We start from the raw sequence: 23277 nt of genomic DNA, 5'->3' as shown, positions 1-23277 counted from the left end.
ATGGAATGTTGTTGCAAACACCAAAAGGCATTTCATTAAAAAATGTTAACAGCAAACAAGAGAAAGAATTACACAGTTATGAGGGATAGTCCATCATTACACTTAGTCGATGAAGTGTCAATATCGAGTATTACCTCCCCTTGCATCAATGACGGCCTGACAACGTCGAGATATGCTGTCAATAAGCACCCGGATGTTCCCAATGGGAAGGTTGTTCCACTCTTCCACGAGGGCATGTCCGAGCTCTGCCAAAGTCGTGGGTTGTGCTCTACGGCACCCTGCAGCATGTTCAAGACATGCTCAATCGGGTTCAAGTCCGGCGAGCGCGCTGGCCAATCCATGCGGACAATTGTCTCCTGCTCAAGGTACTGCTCAACCACCCTGGCGCGATGAGGACGGGCGTTATCATCCATCAGGATGAACTCAGGGCCAACAACACCAGCGTAGGTTCTGACGTACACATCGAGGATCTCATCCCGGTACCTCACCCCCGTCATTGTTCCTCTCTCCAGGACATGAAGATCTGTCCTTCGATCTCTGTTGATTCCACCCCAGACCATGTTGGAACCACCACCATAACGGTCATGTTCACTGATGTTGGCATCATGGAAAAGTTCACGTTGTCGTCGCCACACCCGCTGCCTCCTGTCTGTAAAGTCCAAACAATACCTGGACTCATCGGTGAACAGAACTGGAACCCAATCGTTCCGTGTCCAAGTGACATGATCTTCAGCCCATTCCAATCGCTCCCGCCGGTGTCGAACAGTCAGGGGGATTCGGACACATGCCCTTCTCGAGTAGAGACCTGCATTGTGAAGACGATTCCGTATCGTCTGAGTGGACACATTCACCCCCGAGGCGTTCAGGAGGTCGTTACGTAGGCTGGTTGCTGTCCAGAAGGGATGACGTCGTGCCTGAAGAGCCACAAAATGATCTTGGCGTTGGGTTGTCGACCTCTGACGACCACCCCCATGTCGGTGTGCTGCTGTACCATAATTTTGCTGTCGGGACCAGGCCCTGCTTACAACGCTCTGGCTGACGTTTAGTGCATTGGCAACGTCACGTTGTGAATAGCCAGCATCAAGCATTCCAATACATCTGCCCAGTTGTTCTGTCGTCAGGCGACGCCTTACACGTTGAGGGGGCATTGCGTAGATAAACGTAGTGTAAACACTCAATTGAGTTTACAGTTTCACAATGAATCAGACACCGTTGCCTGATTGGAAATCGTGCAATGGTAGCAAAAGCATGAACTGTGATGTGAAACGCATTTCCCATGGCATGAAATGCAAGTGCACGTGTGTTGGAGACGTTTTTGATTTCACTTGAACACAATATTGCCAGTAATGCAGTTATTTTGTTTTTTTATTAAGAAAAATATCTACGATCCTTATCAAATTTTGAGTAGTATATTTGATACGGGTGTAATAGTTATGTTTTGGACCTTATACAGTGTTTCGGCCACTTTTTAGCCAAGTAATGTTTTGATAATGTTCGTGATTTTTTCAGTCGACTTTCCTTTGCCCTACAGTTTAGTAAAGTGAAGATTTATTAGTAATAATGTATCTGTTTGTTTGTTGTTTAACGCCACACTCGGCAATACTCCAGCTATATGATGACAGTCTGTAAATAATCGAGTCTAGACCAGACAATCCAGTGATTGACATCATGAGCATCGATCCACGCAATTGGGATACGATGACATGGATCAACCAAGTCACCGAGCCTGACCACCCGATCATGTTAGTCGCTTCTTACGACAAGCATAGTCGCCTTTTACGGCAAGCATATGGGTTGCGTGAAGACCTTGGTCACCCCCTCCTCCGAATCTCGAATACCATCAGTTTTTCACTTCGAGTCTCATTCGCTCACCCCTGAATCCCGAATATTACATGACACTAATCTCAAAAACACATGTCAGAATTCATTCTAGAAATGCAGAATGCTCCCTAATACCCACGAAATAGACCCCCGAATCACACGTACCCGAGGGGGTTGGCACCCTTTTGAATGTCCTCCAAAGCAAACGTACGTGTGGTCTGTTGGTCTTATGGGGGCACGGGTGGCCCAGTCGTCTAAGGCGCCGCGATTCGCTGTGCAGAGTTGCGTCCCTTAGGCACGCCAGAAACCTATGATTGTAGGTTCGAATCCCGGTTCGCCCCGATGATGTTTCTAGGTTTGTCAGCACCATACCCGTGCTCGTGGGTTTCACCGAAGTGGTAAACGTCTGAGACCGGAATCACTTCGGGCTTTCCTCCCACATTAAGCTGACACGCCGTGATATGACTGGAATACTGTTAAAAGCGGCGTTAAACCCAACTCCCTCACTCACTGTTGGTCCTATGATCGTGGGTTTGAATACCGGATCGCCCCGACTATGTTTCTAGGTTTGTCAGCATCACACCCGTACTCGTGGGTTACATCGAAGTGGCAAACATCTGTCCTTGCCCTGCATCACTTCGGGATGACCTCCCACATCAGGCTAACACACCGTGATATAACTGGAATACTGTTTAGAGCGGCGTTAAACCAAACTCACTCACTCACTCAGTGTTTTGGTGGCGCACCGTTCACAAGTCAGGTTTGGGTTTTATCCCTGCCCCTCACACAAACATATGTACAGATGATAAAACAATAAACCAAAGCATATGTATCACTTCAAGCGCCTGGCAAGCAGCTTGGGTTGTATACTCCCCAGTGAGTTGAGAATGTAAATTGAATGCACTGTGATTCGCTGACCGTGTCAGTAACTGTATTGCTCCGCGAGTATGCCGGAACGTGGACACGGCGCAATATGAATATGCATTTAAAGTAGGATTGTCGTCCGGGAATATTTGCAAGTATAAGACACTCTCTCTCTCTCTCTCTCTCTCTCTCTCTCTCTCTCTCTCTCTCTCTCTGCTTGTACAGTGCACTTCACAGACAGAAAACACAACATCATATTCAAGAGCAAGGTTTATCCATAACCTTTAAAGAACATGAGCAACTGAAGCACCGAAGGGAGGTAACTCTCTGTACATTAACTCGCCTGACTACTATTATAAGGATAATTATACAATACATTTTGTAACTACATATAAACTGACATTCTTAACAATATACTAAGGAATACAAACAAATATCCTTTTAAAAAAAATACCTTGTACGTGTATGTTTTACTTACCGTATCATTTCAATATATCTCACACTGTTGTGATCAGATAAACAGCATGACTGAATGTCAACAAACGAAACCCGTCATAATCACACAGTAATCACATCTGTTTTTGATATAAACATTTGAAATGAATCACAAAAAGATGAAGATCTGTAAAACTTTACAGGAATTCTGTCCTCGATGTTGGTAAACTGTTCCGGGTAAAACATTGTTCAATTTACAGAAAAAAAATGTTTTCTGTGCCGGTACAGCAATTCGCGATGAAACACTGTTCAATTTCCTGAAAAAAACCTGTATTCTGTTCCGGTACGGCAATTCGCGATGGAATACTGTTCAATTTCCTGAAAAAAACCTGTATTCTGTTCCAGTACGGCAATTCGCGATGAAACACTGTTCAATTTACTGAAAAAAACCCTGTTTTCTGTGCCGGTACAGCAATTCGCTATCTTCATCACAGCAGGAATTATCATAATCATAGCAGTTGGTTTTAGAAGACAAACAAATGGTTTTGAACGACCTGATTCCAACTTGCAAGGGCTGTCAGCTGATCCGAGAACTTCAGTTGTTCTTTGGTATGTATGTAAGCCACTTTGGGATACATACAAGTGATGTGAAATTGAGATTTTTTGGGTTTGTCCCGGTAAGTCAAGCCATTTGACATTCTTATCAAGTGAAATGTCCAATCGTCTTTCTAAAACGCCTGAAGTGTGCTCTTCAGGGCGACGAGACAAATGACCAACATCGCCAGACTAAGGTGTGATCTGTTGGCTCCTGAGGGTCCGTTACATAGGTTGCCGGAGTTGCAGAGGGTGACACATGCCTGGAAGCCCCGGGTCTCAAACCCACAGGTCGAGGAGTTTGAGGGGCCCAGGCCTTTCAAAGGCGCAAGGTCAAACGAGAAGGTCTTGCCATCTGAACAGCCCCGGATGTAACTGATGATCTTTCTGGTTTCTGTGGAGATAATGAGCACGTGAGTAATGCTATACTAGCTATACCACGAGCCTGTAAATATTCGAATCTAGACCCGGAAAACAAGTATACTGGGATAGTATACACCCATTTTTTTTATGCTTATCCAGCACGCAGAATGCGCGCTTGTCTGTTCATCGCTTCGACTCTATCACTATGAATACTATGAATTACCACTGACTGACTGACTGAGTATGGTTTTACGCCGCTTTTAGCAATATTCCAGCAATATCACGGCGGGGGACACCAGAAATGGGCTTCACACATTGTACCCATGTCGGGAATCGAACCCGGGTCTCCGGCTTGACGAGCGAACGCTTTGACCATTAGGCTACCCGACCGCCCCTTATAAATTATCATCTAAATGCCATGAAATAATCCCTTGGTAATGCTATGGAACGACTTTAAACTCTCTGGGCCTTGTGCTTTTTGAAAAGATTTTTCTTAAACAGTTCCAAATTTGAAAAACTACATTTCAACTAAAAAACACAATAACCACTTTTACCAATTCCATACCAAATCATCTGTGATATTTCACCAATCTGTGCGTTGTTAAGAAATGATTTTTTGTTTTAAATTACCTCCAAAAAAAAGAAGAAGAAAAAAGTATTATCCAACTTACTGCTCTCTCGAATTTCTTCAATCATGCACATAGTTTTTTTGGGGAAGGTGGCACAGTCCACGTAACCAGGAGAGCGGCTGCCACGGTCGTTGACGTGCTCAGTGTCGTTGTTCTTTATCAGTTTGTGGACCTTCACGAAGGAACTGAACCCAGAAATACACTCCCCCTCTCCCCCAGCCGCGCCGCAGACATAGCATAGGATTCCATCTGAATGAATATAAAACAACAGAAAATCAGCCTCGATTATCCGCCGAAACAGATCACATTGGCCGTAAAATGCAAAGCTGTGGTGAATGTTTTGTGAATGGAACACCGCAAAACGGTGAAGACACCAGGTGCTCACATCACCATGCGGTGAGGGATCAATCGTTTGATTTCCAAAGGGATTGAGGAATTACATTTCAAAATACGTTGTTAAATTAAGTTGTCCATTTTGTTATTATTTTCCCGGCCAGAATGTATGGTGCATGAGGTGAGGTGAGGTGAAATGGGTTTTAACGTCGCGTCCAAGATTCTTGCAGTTTTTAGCGACGTGCATGCACGTGTGTGTGTGTGTGTGTGTGTGTGTGTGTGTGTGTGTGTGAGTAGTATAGTGTCAGTAGGCAGGGGCTCCTTTTGGTTGATCCAGGCGGATGCGAAGGTGATTGGTTGATACAAGTCACGTGATCGGATAGGATGACTCATGCATCAACAGCGCGTCACAGGTGAGGGGGGATGAAAGGTGTGTGTTTATAAGGCAGAAAAGAATTCATAAGAAAACAAAAGTAAAGGGTTATGAATAGAGCTATGTGTATAGCGTGCTGCTCTGAATAGACAAGCAGCCCAGTTTGAATTTAGCGCGCTTGACAACTCACGTTACATATTCAAATAACCCGCGCTCGCTAGAGCGTGCGACCTGGTTTGATGAATACAGGGTGTGTGTTGAAAGTACATCATACCACAATAGAGACGGGTTATGTCAACACGATATACGCCGGGTAATGTAAGGAAAAAAATGTACGTCTAGCTGGATCAAATTCATCTTGTACGGTCTACGCGTTGTACACCACGAACGTTAGACAACCTGTATAGAAAAAAAATATATAAACAAAATAGATAAGACTACGCAATCAGCAAGCTAGCAGTGTCGTTTAATTACGTTGAGCGCGCAACAACGAGGTCGTCACGTCACCCTGCATTGACTATAACGCTGAAGGCAGCCGGATTTCGAATCACCCCGCGCTGCGTACTATTGTGAACCATTTGTATAGAGGGCGTTCACTTATTCAACCCTGTCCCGACTTGCATAGTTAATGTTTCAACGCTAGCGTTTCCATTTAACGCGATGACAAATAAGCCTTACGGTTTGAGTTTTAACCGTGTAACATGCTATTTTGAAAATAGATAGAAAACTGATAAGTACATGTAGCAGTGTGACGGCACGAAGCTAGGTTTGTTGGGAAAGTGATGGAAGCAATCTATAGGACATTTTCATGTTTACAATACTCACCCTTAATTCGAAGACAGAACAGAGTTTATCATGGAAAATTGTTTGACTAGGAAAATGTTTTATTGGAAATATATGTCGAAGCAGGTTTATTCATAGCTAATGTATAGCAGAGAGACTAAGCGACCGACCGCCCATAACAATGTCAACATACCCCGGCCTTACAATTAATGTTAACATACCAGCCTCGCCTGAAGCTTCCCATTCATAAATTGTGTGACCAGTGTCCCGTATTTATGATATGTTAGGGAAATTGTGTTGTACATTTGTTATTTTAAAAGGGAGTTAGTTCAGAGAGGATATATATGGGTATTCCCCTCATTAAACCTTTCTTTCGTTGGTGTCTATTAAACGTATCCGGTATTTAATACATTTGAATGATGTAGGAAAGTATGTGCGTGTAGAGGGTTGTACCTATATCCGAACACGAATGTATGACACCTTTCAATAGATCAATTACGGTTCTAACCACGACACGCAACATGACTATGAGCGTGGTTAGCAGTTCATATTTATAAACACATCGTAAATGACAGATTTCTGATGAATGAACTCGCCCGCACACATGTCTATAGGGTTATGTTCGCCCGAACTGTAAACAGTGACACATTGATAACAGGAAGGGTGAGTGGAATGCACTCGTCCTTGTAAGGGTAAAATACGCGTTTAAACTCACCATTTAAATGATGACATTACCTTTTAGATGTATCGGTATCAGTGAGTGAGTGAATGTAGTTTTACGCCACACTCGGCATTATTCCAGCTCTAGGACGGTGGTCTGTCAATAAACGAGCTTGGACCAGGCAATCCAGTGATCAACAGCATGAGCAGCGATCTGTGCAACTTGGAACCGATGGCACGTGTCATCCGAGTCGGCGAGACTGACCAACCGATCCCCGTCAGTCGCCGATAAGCATGGGTTACTGAAGGTCGATTCTATAACTTGGACCTTCACGGGTGTAGTATGACGAAGACTATATACTAATATGATCGCTTTTTTAACATACTCACACATGAAGAGAGCGTCAGAGATTAGACTTGACCCTAGAGATATATTTAGGAAGACTACGTTGAGAAAATCACAACAGAGAAAGAAACCACAAGCAGCCAAGAAGTCGACGATGAAGACAAAGAAGAGACAGGTAACACCTAAAATGAAAACGATGACAACCAAACAGGAATCGAAGACAACACCCCAACCCGTGAAAATACAACATGTGTCGGAGGTGAAGGCTGTGGTGGAACGGGCACTTGCTGCCTTGAAGCGTCAACAGAGTCAAGGGTATAAAAGAAAGCTTCATACCCTCTAATCGCACACCGTATTGGATCACCATGGGGGTTGCCACCTGTCCGGACTGTGAAAAAATGTTTTCAAGGAGAGATGTCATGTTACGACACAGGAGAAATAAACATAGCATACCGCCGCCGTTACAAGCCCAAACGCCGCCGCAAGTCCACCGACCATTACAAGCCCACCCGCTAACGCCGCCGCCGCAAGCCCATCCGCTACCGCCGCCGCAAATCCACCCGCCATTACAAGCCCACCCGCTAACGCCGCCGCAAGTCCACCCGCCATTACAAGCCCACCCACCGCCGCAAGTCCACTGGCCACACCTACACCACCCTGCTCCTATTTGTCACATCCAACAATGGAGACTCAAGTTTTGGGTAGTCAAGGCTTGGTGACCATTGATCGATGCTCGTGCCCACCTGTCACCATTATGTTTCTGGCCAGACTAGATTATTGACAGGCCACCTGTTTTGCTGGCGTACATTTGACAGCGGCGTTACATAACATTCAATCTTAGCAACCCGTTCTTTCTTATTTGCTTCTAGCAAAGAATAGCTGTGCTTAAGGATTAAATACTTACCCATTTGCCAATACACTTAATGAATAATAATGGATGATAGTGAATGAGTGAGTGAGTGAGTGAATATGGTTTTACGCCGCTTTTAGCAATATTCCAGCAATATCACGGCGGGGGACACCAGAAATGGGCTTCACACATTGTACCCACGTGGGGAATCGAACCTGTATCTTCGGCGTGACGAGCAAACGCTTTAACCATTAGGCTACCCCACCGCCCCGATTGATAGTGAATGATAAAGGCTTTATTTGTTTATTAGGTTATACAAACAGTATTCCAGCTGCATTACTTCAGTCTGTAAATAATCGAGTCAGGATCGGGAAGCAACCGACTGCCCTATCCGCACCATCACCGGTCTATTATCTTACCCGTGAAGATCCGGGGTAGAGTAGGTCTTCAGCAACCCATGCTTGCCGTGAAAGGCGACTATGCTTGTCGTAGGAGCCGACTAACCGGGTCTGGTGGTCAGGCTCGCTGACTTGGTTGATGCATGTCATCGTATCCAAATTGGGTAGACCCGTGAAGATCCGGGGTAGAATAGGTCTTCAGTAACCCATGCTTGCCGTAAAAGGCGACTGACGGGATCGGGTGGCCAGGTTCGCTGACTTGGTTGATGCATGTCATCAATCCCAATTGGTGGATCGATGTTCATGATATCAATCACTGCATTGTCTGGTCCAGACTGGAATATTTACAGACCGCCGTCATATAGCTGGAATATTGCTGAGTGCGGCGTAAAACAACCAGCCAACCAACCACGCTATTATCTGCCATGTCAACATTTACAACATCGGAACCAAATAAGCCGGCTCTTATGACACATCCCAGGCGCTAGTGTTATTAATTATGTGTAAAGGTGACGTGATGTGCTGTGGGGTTTAACGTCGCGCTCGATATTATTGCACTGTACATCGATATGCGTGGATCTGTGAGTGTGGCTGCTTGTACTACTCTGAACTGATGCCGGTTTCATAGTCAAAGTCTACTGAGCTACCATGCCACAGTTTAACATGTACACCTCACTCAGACACAGTATACTGACTCCGAGTCCCTGTTTAGCCCCTTAATGCCGAGCACCAGACAGGGTAACAACAAGTACCATCTTTTAACGTCTTTTGGTATGACGCGGCGGGTTCGAACTACTGTTCTTCCACTTTTAAAGAAACAATAACATTACTTACCCGAGCTGTGAAATACCCCGATAAACAGAGCAAGGCTGAGAAGGGTGGCCATGTCTATATATCCTCACTTAATGGAGACAGTTTTCACAGATGGACTAAACTTATCTCTATCATGTGTACAGGAATCTTCGTTCATCTGAGTTTCCAGGCTGAGTTAGCCGGAGTCAAGGATACGTGTAGACTGTCCTTTCTCCCTTCGCATGCGGGGATCAGTACCCAGAACGTGCACGGGAAACTTCCTGGTGTCATGCACTGAAAATCATGGTCTTATTTCAATGAGACACGACACAGTGTTAGACGCGAACAAAGGGTTTTCAGTGAATGCAACGCGACTGAAACAGGTTCGGGCGCTGTGTTTTAATGTAATATGATATTTAGCATACAGCTCAACATTTGCTAAGGTCATGTGTGTTTCGCAAGAGCCAACTAGAATGGATCGAATGGGGACGTGGATGATATGTCGTCATGACCCAATGTTGTGGGTCGCTGCTTAACTGTTTTCAGTTACTGGTTTGCCTAGTCAAGATTCGATTAAAACTGTTCGCCGTGATTAAATATTAAATATTAGCCAGGCTTAAATATTCTGATACGTTAAAAACAATTCTTAACCATGGTCGAGAGAGATGGTGGATATTGTTTTATGGCGCTATAAGGAAGACTCCACCATTACCACGGCGCAGGACCCAGAAACAGCCTTGACGATCTATCTATCTATCTATCTATCTATCTATCTATCTATCTATCTATCATAGTACAGTTGCACAGACAAAGACGCTAGGATTTCAAGTTCTTAAACCTACCAATGGTGATCATGAAAATCATGCACAGGAGATTACAAATTTAGCAAAATATGTATTAATTCAATCATCTATTTCAATACTACTGAACCCGAACGAATCTTTTGACTCTTTTTAATGACATCAATGATATCATTGTGTAATACAAAGCCCCAGTCTCCAGGATGCACTCTGTCACGGATCATGCAGATCTGTTTTAGGCGGCTAACGAAAACCTTTAACATACACCGAGCAATGAAATGCGATATGCCTATCACAATAGCAGGCCCACGGAGACACCTTCTAGCGCAATTTCAGGGCCAAGTAGGTGTGTTCTGTTCTACGTAAATGCAGCGCCAAGTAGATGTGTTCTGTCCTTTTCAATAACAGGTACTAATTGATGTTTTCTATCCTACTCAATAGCCTGGTCTAGTATATGTGTTCAATTCTAAACAATAGCAGGGTCTAGCAGATGTGTTCTGCCCTACAAAATAGCAGGAAATAGCAGTGACTAATTGATGTGTTCTGACCTACTCAGTAGCAGTGACTAATTGATGTGTTCTGACCTACTCAGTAGCAGGGACTAATTGATGTGTTCTGACCTACTCAATAGCAGTGACTAATTGATGTGTTCTGACCTACTCAGTAGCAGGGACTAATTGATGTGTTCTGACCTACTCAGTAGCAGTGACTAATTGATGTGTTCTGACCTACTCAATAGCAGTGACTAATTGATGTGTTCTGACCTACTCAATAGCAGGAACTAATTGATGTGTTCTGTTCTACACAATAGCAGGGACTAATTGATGTGTTCTGTCTACAAAATGGCAGGGTCTAGTAGATGTGTTCTGTCTACAAAATAGCAGGGACTAATTGATGTGTTCTGTCTACAAAATGGCAGGGTCTAGTAGATGTGTTCTGTCTACAAAATAGCAGGGACTAATTGATGTGTTCTGTCCTACTCAATAGCAGGGACTAATTGATGTGTTCTGACCTACTCAAAAGCAGTGACTAATTGATGTGTTCTGACCTACTCAATAGCAGTGACTAATTGATGTGTTCTGACCTACTCAATAGCAGTGACTAATTGATGTGTTCTGACCTACTCAGTAGCAGTGACTAATTGATGTGTTCTGACCTACTCAACAGCAGGGACTAATTGATGTGTTCTGACCTACTCAATAGCAGGAACTAATTGATGTGTTCTGTTCTACACAATAGCAGGGACTAAATGATGTGTTCTGACCTACTCAATAGCAGGGACTAATTGATGTGTTCTGTCTACAAAATAGCAGGGACTAATTGATGTGTTCTGACCTACTCAATAGCAGGGACTAATTGATGTGTTCTGTCTACAAAATAGCAGGGACTAATAGATGTGTTCTGACCTACTCAGTAGCAGTGACTAATTGATGTGTTCTGACCTACTCAATAGCAGGAACTAATTGATGTGTTCTGTTCTACACAATAGCAGTGACTAATTGATGTGTTCTGACCTACTCAATAGCAGTGACTAATTGATGTTTTCTGTCCTGCTCAGTAGCAGTGACTAATTGATGTGTTCTGTTCTACACAATAGCAGTGACTAATTGATGTTTTCTGACCTACTCAATAGCAGTGACTAATTGATGTGTTCTGACCTACTCAGTAGCAGTGACTAATTGATGTGTTCTGACCTACTCAATAGCAGGGACTAATTGATGTGTTCTGACCTACTCAGTAGCAGTGACTAATTGATGTGTTCTAACCTACTCAACAGCAGGACTAATTGATGTGTTCTGACCTACTCAATAGCAGGAACTAATTGATGTGTTCTGACCTACTCAATAGCAGGGACTAATTGATGTGTTCTGACCTACTCAGTAGCAGTGACTAATTGATGTGTTCTAACCTACTCAACAGCAGGACTAATTGATGTGTTCTGACCTACTCAATAGCAGGAACTAAATGATGTGTTCTGTTCTACACAATAGCAGGAACTAATTGATGTGTTCTGACCTACTCAACAGCAGGACTAATTGATGTGTTCTGACCTACCTATAGCAGTGACTAATTGATGTGTTCTGTTTACACAATAGCAGGAACTAAATGATGTGTTCTGACCTACCTATAGCAGTGACTAATTGATGTGTTCTGTTTACACAATAGCAGGAACTAATTGATGTGTTCTGTTCTACACAATAGCAGGGACTAATTGATGTGTTCTGACCTACTCAGTAGCAGTGACTAATTGATGTGTTCTGACCTACTCAATAGCAGGAACTAATTGATGTGTTCTGTTTACACAATAGCAGGAACTAATTGATGTGTTCTGTTCTACTCAATAGCAGTGACTAATTGATGTGTTCTGACCTACTCAATAGCAGGAACTAATTGATGTGTTCTGTTTACACAATAGCAGGAACTAATTGATGTGTTCTGTTCTACACAATAGCAGGGACTAATTGATGTGTTCTGACCTACTCAGTAGCAGTGACTAATTGATGTGTTCTGTTCTACACAATAGCAGGGTCTAAAAGATGTGTTCTGCCCTACTGAGTAGCAGGGACTAGTAGTTGTGTTCTGTCCTACTCAATGGCAGGGTCTAAAAGATGTGTTCTGTCCTACTCAGTAGCAGGGACTAATTGATGTGTTCTGACCTACTCAGTAGCAGTGACTAATTGATGTGTTCTGTTCTACACAATAGCAGGGACTAATTGATGTGTTCTGCCCTACTCAATAGCAGTGACTAATTGATGTGTTCTGACCTACTGAGTAGCAGGGACTAGTAGTTGTGTTCTGTCCTACTCAATGGCAGGGTCTAGAAGATGTGTTCTGTCCTACTCAGTAGCAGGGACTAATTGATGTGTTCTGACCTACTCAGTAGCAGGGACTAATTGATGTGTTCTGACCTACTCAATAGCAGGGACTAATTGATGTGTTCTGACCTACTCAGTAGCAGTGACTAATTGATGTTTTCTGTTCTACACAATAGCAGTGACTAATTGATGTGTTCTGTCCTGCTCAGTAGCAGTGACTAATTGATGTGTTCTGACCTACTCAACAACAGGGACTAATTGATGTGTTCTGACCTACTCAACAGCAGGAACTAATTGATGTGTTCTGACCTACTCAGTAGCAGGAACTAATTGATGTGTTCTGTTCTACACAATAGCAGGGACTAATTGATGTGTTCTGACCTACTCAATAGCAGGAACTAATTGATGTGTTCTGACCTACTCAGTAGTAGGGACTAGTAGTTGTGTTCTGTCCTACTCAATGGCAGGGTCTAGAAGATGTGTTCTGTCCTACTCAATAGCAGGGTCTAATAGATGTGTTCTGCCCTCCACAAATGCAGGTTCTAGAAGATGTGTTCTGTCCTACTCAATAGCAGGGTCTAAAAGATGTGTTCTGTCCTACTCAATAGCAGGGTCTAATAAATGTGTTCTGTTCTACACAATAGCAGGAACTAATTGATGTGTTCTGACCTACTCAATAGCAGGAACTAATTGATGTGTTCTGACCTACTCAATAGCAGGGACTAATTGATGTGTTCTGACCTACTCAGTAGCAGTGACTAATTGATGTGTTCTGTTCTACACAATAGCAGGGACTAATTGATGTGTTCTGTCTACAAAATAGCAAGGTCTAGTAGATGTGTTCTGTCTACAAAATAGCAGGGACTAATTGATGTGTTCTGACTTACTCAATAGCAGTGACTAATTGATGTGTTCTGACCTACTCAGTAGCAGTGACTAATTGATGTGTTCTGACCTACTCAGTAGCAGTGACTAATTGATGTGTTCTGACCTACTCAGTAGCAGTGACTAATTGATGTGTTCTGACCTACTCAATAGCAGGGACTAATTGATGTGTTCTGACCTACTCAGTAGTAGGGACTAGTAGTTGTGTTCTGTCCTACTCAATGGCAGGGTCTAGAAGATGTGTTCTGTCCTACTCAATAGCAGGGTCTAATAGATGTGTTCTGCCCTCCACAAATGCAGGTTCTAGAAGATGTGTTCTGTCCTACTCAATAGCAGGGTCTAAAAGATGTGTTCTGTCCTACTCAATAGCAGGGTCTAATAAATGTGTTCTGTTCTACATAATAGCAGGGTCTAGTAGATGTGTTCAGTTCTCCACAATAGCAGGGTCTAGCAGATGTGTTCTGCCCTACACAAAAGCAGGGGCTAATTGATGTGTTCTGTCCTTCTTTGTAGCAGAGCCTAATAGATATGTTCTGCCCTCCACAAATGCAGGGTCTAGAAGATGTGTTCTGTCCTACTCAATATCAGGGTCTAGTAGATGTGTTCAATTTTCCGCAAAGCAGGGTCTAGCAGATGTGTTCTGTACTGCTCAGTATCAGGGTTTAGTAGATATGTTCAATTCTACACAATAGCAGGGTCTAGTAGATGTGTTCAATTTTCCGCAAAGCAGGGTCTAGCAGATGTGTTCTGCCCTACACAATAGCAGGGTCTAGTAATGTGTTCAATTCTACACAATAGGAGGGTCTAATAGATGTGTTCTGTTCCACACAATAGCAGGGTCTAGTAATGTGTTCAATTCTACACAATAGGAGGGTCTAATAGATGTATTCTGTACTGCTCAGTATCAGGGTTTAGTAGATATGTTCAATTCTACACAATAGCAGGGTCTAGTAGATGTGTTCAATTTTCTGCAAAGCAGGGTCTAGCAGATGTGTTCTGCCCTACACAATAGCAGGGTCTAGTAATGTGTTCAATTCTACACAAAAGGAGGGTCTAATAGATGTGTTCTGTTCCACACAATAGCAGGGTCTAGTAATGTGTTCAATTCTACACAATAGGAGGGTCTAATAGATGTATTCTGTTCTACACAATAGCAGGGTCTAGTAGATGTGTTCTGTCCTACTCAATAGCAGGGTCTAGTAGATATGTTCTGTTCTCCACAATAGCAGGGTCTAGAAGATGTGTTCTGTCCTACTCAATAGCAGGGTCTAGTACATGTGTTCAATTCTACACAAAAGGAGGGTCTAATAGATGTGTTCTGTTCTACATAATAGCAAGGCCTAGTAGATGTGTTCAATTCTACACAATAGCAGAGTCAGATAGATGTGTTCTGTCCTGCTCAATATCAGGGACTTATTGATGTGTTCTGCCCTACTCATTATCAGGGTCTAATAGATGTGTTTTGTTCTACACAATAGCAGGGTCTAGTAGGTGTGTTCAGTTCTCCACAATAGCAGGGTCTAGCAGATGTGTTCTGCCCTACACAAAAGCAGGGCTAATTGATGTGTTCTGTCCTTCTTTGTAGCAGGGTCTAATAGATATGTTCTGCCCTCCACAAATGCAGGGTCTAGTAATGTGTTCAATTCTACACAATAGGAGGGTCTAATAGATGTGTTCTGTTCTACACAATAGCAGGGTCTAGTAGATGTGTTCTGTCCTACTCAATAGCAGGGTCTAGTAGATGTGTTCTGGTCTCCAGAATTCTACACAATAGAAGGGTCTAGTAGATGTGTTCTGTTCTCCACAATAGCGGGGTCTAGCAGATGTGTTCTGTCCTACACAATAGCAGGGTCTAGTAGATGTGTTCTATCTTTACAAGCATTAGAAATATTTCCCCGTATTTAGTACTGACTTACTGAATACCACCGGATCTCAGCGATGTCGAACAAGTCCATTTGAATAATAGGTGGGTTACAAACATCAATCAATCACACACACACAAACATTTAACAGTATAAAAAGAAAACGTGCCTTGCGGATAATTGACGGCCATTATCTCTACCTTTTCTCATTACACACTGCCCGCGTTTGGATGCCATCGTTGGGCCATTACGTTTATCTGAGCTGCCCGCTTGTATTCAAGGGTAACAACCCACCACCCTCTCAAAAATGGTATCGTCCAATTTATGTCATCAAGTTGCTAGACAGAACAATCAGTTTCGAGTATCCCTCGAAACGATTCCATTAAGCATTAAAGGCAAGACAGCGATGGAAACTCTTTGAATGAATCCCTGACAACACAGTGATCACACCAGGTTTAAAGGCTAATGCCAGTGTTACCTTCATTCAGATCGAAACCCTACCAAAAACATTGGACTCAACCAATGCCACTCAAAATCCGTGAAAACCTGGGTTAGAATTGATCTTCTGCAACTCATGCATGCCATTAAAGGCGGCTATGCTTGCCGTAAGAGGCGACTAACGGGATCGGGTGGTCAGGCTCGCTGACTTGGTTGGTGCATGTCATCGTATCCCAAATGCGTGGATCGATGCTCATGATGTCAATCACTTGATTGTCTGGTTCAGACTCGATTATTTTTCATATACCTGGAATATTGCTGAGTGCGGCGTTAAAAAGCAAACAAACAAACAAACAAACAAACACTTCACTCAATATCTCCGCTACATCAAAGTGTTCGCTATAATTTTGTCAAGGTAGTCTCACTCTTATCTTAATCCGGTACCGAGCACTTTATACAGTCAGTCCATTATGAAATAAAGCAGAACAAGATCCCAGTATCAATGAAAATATGAGTTTAATTGTGGCATTGATGGCAATCTTTTAAGGAAACACAATGATGATCTTAGAGTGGAACACATATGAAGCGGCCAAACAATTTCCACGAACCAAGCTGATATGTTAACGATGTCTTCTGAACCAACTTGCACAAAGCGATCTTAGCGCCAAGATGATCGCAAGTCTCATACTTTAACATAGGCTTACAATAGTCTTACCGCTAAGATCGCTTTGTGCAAGTGGGCCCTGGACAAGGTGATCATGTCATCCGTGGTATGACTCCACACCCTGCTGCACATGCACGAAATAACCCTCATGACGACGAAGAACGTTTAGAAAAAAGAAATTACCAGAGCCTTTGGCCCAGATAAACCCGAAACGCATACATGTATAAATACAGAGATTTCTTGGATATTTAGAATTTGACACAAGCATAAAATACGCCAAAAAGGGCAGTTAACACGATAAGAGAGGGCTTTTCATTCTGTGTTCCTTCATTTGGTCCATTGCAGAAGTTGGTGGAGTTGCATAGAGTGATGCAGACTTGGTAGCCATGTTTGCCGTATCCACACGTTGTAAAGTTGGCAGGTGTGTCTGTGTGTAGGATTGGCATGTCGATGGAGAACGTCACACCATCTGAGCAGTCCCGGTTGAAGGTTTCAACGTTTCCAGTAACTATAGGAAGACACAAAACATTGTAAATAACATACCGGTAAATGTATATTTTAGATATCTTCCACCGCAGTCCACGTCAAACATTTAAATAACTTGCAATTATTCTGCTCGACTCTTGAGAGACATACTCAGATATAGTACACTTTCTAATTGGCATGTGTGATAATGTTCACGTTAACCTGAATATAATTCATAATACTGAATAATAATAATAATAATAATAATAATAATAATAATAATAATAATAATAATAATAATAATATATAATACTGAATTCTGAATACTGAATTCGTCAGTGGCACGGTAAAAGGTGCCTCGAATCACTGCAAGGTGTAAGGGAGATTGATTTAACGCGGCTTTGAAAGTATATCAGTTTTGTCAAGGCGCGTCAGCTTGATATGGAAAGAAAGCTGTCTACATTACAAAACAAACGCCTCATACTATATTTTCAACAACATTCCAGCGAAGCTTCAGACTCTCGTAGCTCTGCGGGGACTAAGCAGAATGTGCGGACACTGCAGAGCTACTGCAGACTTTCTGCAGAAAAAGAATCTGCACAAATAATTACCCTATTTACTAGACGTATTGATGGCTCACACATTGTCCTTATTTCTCAAGCGTGGCTATGGGCTATGATTAACTGTTGAAATTTTAGTTTGCCCCCTTACAAAAATTTAACCAAAATATAGCTGGTCTGCCTTGATAGTCAAAAAGTTCATGATAATAACATCACTTACATCCATTTCGAACTTCTTCAATGACACACATGGTTCTGTTGACGAATTTGTCGCAATCCTTATAATGAGGAGTCTCAGTGGCTGTGTCGCCGGGCCCAGCAACAAACGTTGCATTCGGATTGGACAGTGCGTGAAACACCTTCGTGAATGAACTGTAGCCTGTCATACATTCGCTTTCATCTCCGCTACTGGTACATTGATAACACAGCAGGCCATCTGCAGCAGAAACAATGCGACATAGTGTACACGAGGTGAAAGCACATTCGATATTCCGATTTACTACACTGAAATCTGCGACATAGTGTACAGTAGGTGAAAGCACATTTGATATTCCGATTTACTACACTGATAGCACAGGTCATTTGCAGCAGAAACAATGTAACATAGGGACTGAAGGTTAAAGCACATTTGATATTCCGATTTACTACACTGATAGCACAGGTAATTTGCAGCAGAAACAATGTAACATAGGTACAGAAGGTTAAAGCACATTTGATATTCCGATTTACTACACTGATAGGACAGGTCATTTGCAGCAGAAACAATGTAACATAGGTACAGAAGGTTAAAGCACATTTGATATTCCGATTTACTACACTGATAGCACAGGTCATTTGCAGCAGAAACAATTCGACATAGGGACAGAAGGTTAAAGCACATTCGATATTCCGATTTACTACACTGATAGCACAGGTCATTTGCAGCAGAAACAATGTAACATAGGGACAAAAGGTTAAAGCACATTTGATATTCCGATTTACTACACTGATAGCACAGGTCATTTGCAGCAGAAACAATTCGACATAGGGACAGAAGGTTAAAGCACATTTGATATTCCGATTTACTACACTGATAGCACAGGTCATTTGAAGCAGAAACAATGTAACATAGGTACAGGAGGTTAAAGCACATTTGATATTCCGATTTACTACACTGATAGCACAGGTCATTTGCAGCAGAAACAATGTAACATAGGTACAGAAGGTTAAAGCACATTTGATATTCCGATTTACTACACTGATAGCACAGGTCATTTGCAGCAGAAACAATGTAACATAGGTACAGAAGGTTAAAGCACATTTGATATTCCGATTTACTACACTGATAGCACAGGTCATCTGCAGCAGAAACAATGCGACATAGTGTACAGGAGGTGAAAGCACATTCGATATTCCGATTTACTACACTGATAGCACAGGTCATTTGCAGCAGAAACAATGTAACATAGGTACAGAAGGTTAAAGCACATTTAATATTCCGATTTACTACACTGATAGCACAGGTCATTTGCAGCAAAAACAATGCAACATAGGTACAGGAGGTTAAAGCACATTCGATATTCCGATTTACTACACTGATAGCACAGGTCATTTGCAGCAGAAACAATGTAACATAGGTACAGAAGGTTAAAGCACATTCGATATTCCGATTTACTACACTGATAGCTCAGGTCATTTGCAGCAGAAACAATTCGACATAGGGACAGAAGGTTAAAGCACATTCGATATCCCGATTTACTACACTGATAGGACAGGTCATTTGCAGCAGAAACAATTCGACATAGGTACAGAAGGTTAAAGCACATTTGATATTCCGATTTACTACACTGATAGCACAGGTCATTTGCAGCAGAAACAATGCAGTTTTGAAGGAATTGTTGGAAAGGTTGAGGTCGTTGTTTGGCATGTGTGTGGTGGTGGTTGTAGTGGTGTGTTAGGAGTTTGTGGTTATTGAATAAAAGCGACAGGGAAAGGAGAGCATGTAGGTTGAAAGGAAAGGTTGGGTGGTTGAGGTAAAGAAGTCTTCATAAATTATATTCTGTCAGTTTATTTTTTATATGTCAATGGAGCAGATTCAAGAAATATTTTCTTATGTATTTTAATCATACTGCATACCAACAGGCATCCAAATTGATTCTAAAAAGCAAATGTGCAATAAAGAAATTATTCATGTAAATTGAAGCAGCAGTGTAGCAAGTGGATCAAGACATTGACTTTGCATCAAGACGAAACCCGGTCGTTAATATTGCCTGGCGATGGGCACGAGTCGTCAACGGTGTTATACCGGGGACGTCAGGGTTTCTGCCGGATCCCCGACTGTTACTAACGTTAACGTGCGAACCATTCCTCTGTTGACCAAGCGGTGAATGGGTACCCGGTAGGACGAGAAGACAACGTGACTGTCAACAATCCAGTGCACCTTAAGGCAGCTGGGTTGTATCCCCAGGGAGATAAGATTGAAATTCGTGTGCCCACTGATCCATCGACTGGAATAATGTATATATAGCGCAACGAGCATGGACTTGTATAGTGAGTGAGTTGGGTTTAACGCCGCTTTTTACAGTATTCCAGTTATATCGCGGCGTGTCAGCTTAATGTGGGAGGAAAGCCCGAAGTGATGCAGGTTTAAGACGTTTACCACTTCGGTGAAACCCACGAGCACGGGTATGGTGCTGACAAACCTAGAACCGGGATTCGAATCCACAATCATAGGTTTCTGGCGTGCCCAAGGGACGCAACTCTGCACAGCGAATCGCGACGGTTGGGCCACCTGTGCCCCCTGGACTTGTATAAGTGCCATCGGCAGTGTTTCAAGTTTTTACATATAAACGCACACAACAACGCACGTATCAAAGACGTGTAGTTATATTATATGGGGCCTTATGGTTATTCGTTCGCCAGAGACACCGAGAGCCGGGTTCGATCCCCACATTAGTACAATGTGAAGTCCATTTCTGGTGTACCCCGCTGTGATATTGATGAAATATTGCATAGGCGGCGTAAAACATTTTCCCTCACTCACTAATATATAATAATTGCGCTGCATACATTTGGCGAACGAGCAGTTATGAAGAACGAATTGATCTTAAACACCGGACAGTATTTCAGTCATATGATGGCGTACACAGACACCCTGCGGCAGGCCAACATAATGTGGGAGGATACTTCAACAAAACCCCAGTAAGCTATGGGACTCCAACAAAACCCCAGTAAGCTATAGGACTCCAACAAAACCCCAGTAAGCTATGGGACTCCAACAAAACCCCAGTAAGCTATGGGACTCCAACAAAACCCCAGTAAGCTATGGGACTCCAACAAAACAGACACTCACCCGACCTGTGTAGAAATCCAACCAGAAGGTAGAAAAGCCATATTTCCATCCTTTAATGGATGTCACTCCTCACTGATGGCGAGAAGGTTTACAATTCGTTTCAAGTCCTCAAGTCTATACTGGGGTCTACCGTGGCTGGTTCCGTCCCGGTAAATCTTCAGGCAACGTCTCGGATCGCTTGGCAGAGTTAACGTGTACTTCGGTTCCAAGAAGCAACTACATCTGTACAAGAATCAATTATCCCAACTTCCTTGTTCTGGATTGATGCAGTAGTTAAAGTGACAGGTAACGGTGTACAGTTTCATGCACCGACGGTCGTGACGTGTTGTCTACAGCGGCTGCCTTGTTAGACGACATTCCTGTGTACGAACCAGGTAGGGTATTACTGTCGCTCGTTAAGTCGTATACTGTTCAACATTTGTTAGGGGTAGGTTTATCATGTTACCCCGTTGAAAGGTATGAGAGTGTCAGAGAGAGGGTGCAGTGTTGTGTCCGTGTGAGCAATGTCACCTCTATATCGCGGTGGTCTGTTATTGAGTCTGGACTAAACCAGAGGTCGATAGCTAGAGCAAAGAACAGCGTCGTAGCGAACGAGAACACATTATTGTATTCACGCAATCCTAATTTTAGTTGACTCTTATGACAAACATAGAGACTTTAGTGACAGACATAGGGACTCGCCCCGAATACAATCCATGGTCTGTCAACAACACACCCGTGCTTCGGAGAAGAGTATGATCGCTAACGGACTGACGCTTTATGCAGACAACCGAAGTCAGTCCGTTAGCGGTCAACATGTAAAATTGAACACCCTTCCATTACCTGCCCCGATGGCTACGTGGGTTAAAATGCTAAAAATGGCATGTGAGGTTGCAGGTTCTGTTCACGTCATGTGATTTTCATCCAGGTAGTTCCGTCATTTACCTTGCTCCTTATGATTAACCGGGTACGCAGTGGACATGAAACGGGGTGCAGTGGACATGATGCGGGGTGCGGTGTTTGGGGTGTGGGGTGCGGTGTTTGGGGTGTGGGCCGCAGTGTTTGGGGTGTGGGGTGCGGGGTGCGGTGTTTAGGGTGTGGGCCGCGGTGTTTGGGGTGTGGGGTGTGGTGTTTGGGGTGTGGGTCGCGGTGTTTAGGGTGTGGGGTGCGGGGTGTTGAGGTGTGGGGTGTGGGGTGCTTTGTTTAGGGTGTGGGCCGCGGTGTTTGGGGTGTGGGGTGCGGTGTTTGGGGTGTGGGGTGCGATGTTTGGGATATGAGGTGCGGTGTTTGGGGTGTGGGGTGCGGCTTGTGGGGTGCGGGGTGTTTGGTGTGATTGTTTTCCTACGCCTGTGTATAGAAATGACGGAACCAGACCGACAGCATCTGATTGAAGCGTCCGATAGTATGTAAACGATCCACGATTTACAGTCAACACGTCAAAACCTTCCACTCGAGCCTGTGTAGATTTCCACAGGCCTTCAGAAAGCAAATTAATCATTATATTTACACTGCCTCTCAAACCAGACAGGAAGTAAGGTGTCTACAGCAGCTATTAGATACACTGTAAGATCGGCCATATGATTGAAGTCGGGGCCGCGGGGAAGCCTATTGGTTATTTTGCGTTCAGTCATCACGCCGAAGGCCCGTGATCTATTCCTCACATTTGTACACTATTTGAAGCCAATTTCTGGTGTCCCTGGGGGGCACGGGTGGCCCAGTCGTCTAAGGCGCCGCGATTCGCTTTGCAGAGTTGCGTCCCTTGGGCACGCCAGAAACCTATGATTGTGGGTTCGAATCCCGGTTCGCCCCAATTATGTTTCTAGGTTTGTCAGCACCATACCCGTGCTCGTGGGTTTCACCGAAGTGGTAAACGTCTGAGACCTGCATCACTTTGGGCTTTCCTCCCACATTAAGCTGACACGCCGTGATATGACTGGAATACTGTTAAAAGCGTCGTTAAACCCAACTCACTCACTCACTCTGTTGTCCCTATCCGTGATACTGCAAAAATATTGCTGAAAGCGGCGTAAACGTCAACTCACTCTCTCCCTACCTCACACCCACCCACTCACTCACTCTACCATTCAAAGCAAGTTCAGGCTGTGTCAAGGGAACGCTTCAATCAAAAGGCTACCCATTTGTCCAAAGGGTAAGGTCTCTTTTCGACGAAAGCTAATAAGATTTAAACTACAACCAAACATATGAACACACAGGATGCAGCTGGATTTGATTAAAA

At 43.4% G+C, this 23277-nt stretch overlaps 2 protein-coding genes across 2 annotated transcripts; both read right to left on the bottom strand.

The window, feature by feature from the left end:
• Positions 1 to 2942: 2942 nt before the first annotated feature.
• LOC139477742 (uncharacterized) lies at positions 2943 to 9561 on the bottom strand. The gene is made up of 3 exons (XM_071260148.1): positions 9284 to 9561; positions 4749 to 4955; positions 2943 to 4108 (listed from the first exon to the last, which is right to left on the bottom strand). The coding sequence occupies exons 1-3, from the start codon at positions 9333 to 9335 to the stop codon at positions 3849 to 3851; spliced, it is 519 nt and encodes a 172-aa protein (XP_071116249.1). The 5' UTR covers positions 9336 to 9561; the 3' UTR covers positions 2943 to 3848.
• A 6978-nt stretch (positions 9562 to 16539) lies between these two features.
• LOC139477747 (uncharacterized) lies at positions 16540 to 21439 on the bottom strand. The gene is made up of 3 exons (XM_071260153.1): positions 21063 to 21439; positions 17952 to 18167; positions 16540 to 17214 (listed from the first exon to the last, which is right to left on the bottom strand). Exons 1-3 carry the CDS (start codon positions 21109 to 21111, stop codon positions 16955 to 16957), a joined length of 525 nt encoding a protein of 174 aa, XP_071116254.1. The 5' UTR covers positions 21112 to 21439; the 3' UTR covers positions 16540 to 16954.
• Positions 21440 to 23277: the final 1838 nt, after the last annotated feature.

The sequence above is a fragment of the Haliotis cracherodii genome, unplaced genomic scaffold (genome assembly GCF_022045235.1).
Source record: "Haliotis cracherodii isolate W230 unplaced genomic scaffold, xgHalCrac1.p SCAF_35, whole genome shotgun sequence".
NCBI lineage: Eukaryota > Metazoa > Mollusca > Gastropoda > Lepetellida > Haliotidae > Haliotis > Haliotis cracherodii.
Note: the sequence above shows the minus strand (reverse complement) of the source record. Positions and strands in the feature narration are given on the sequence as shown.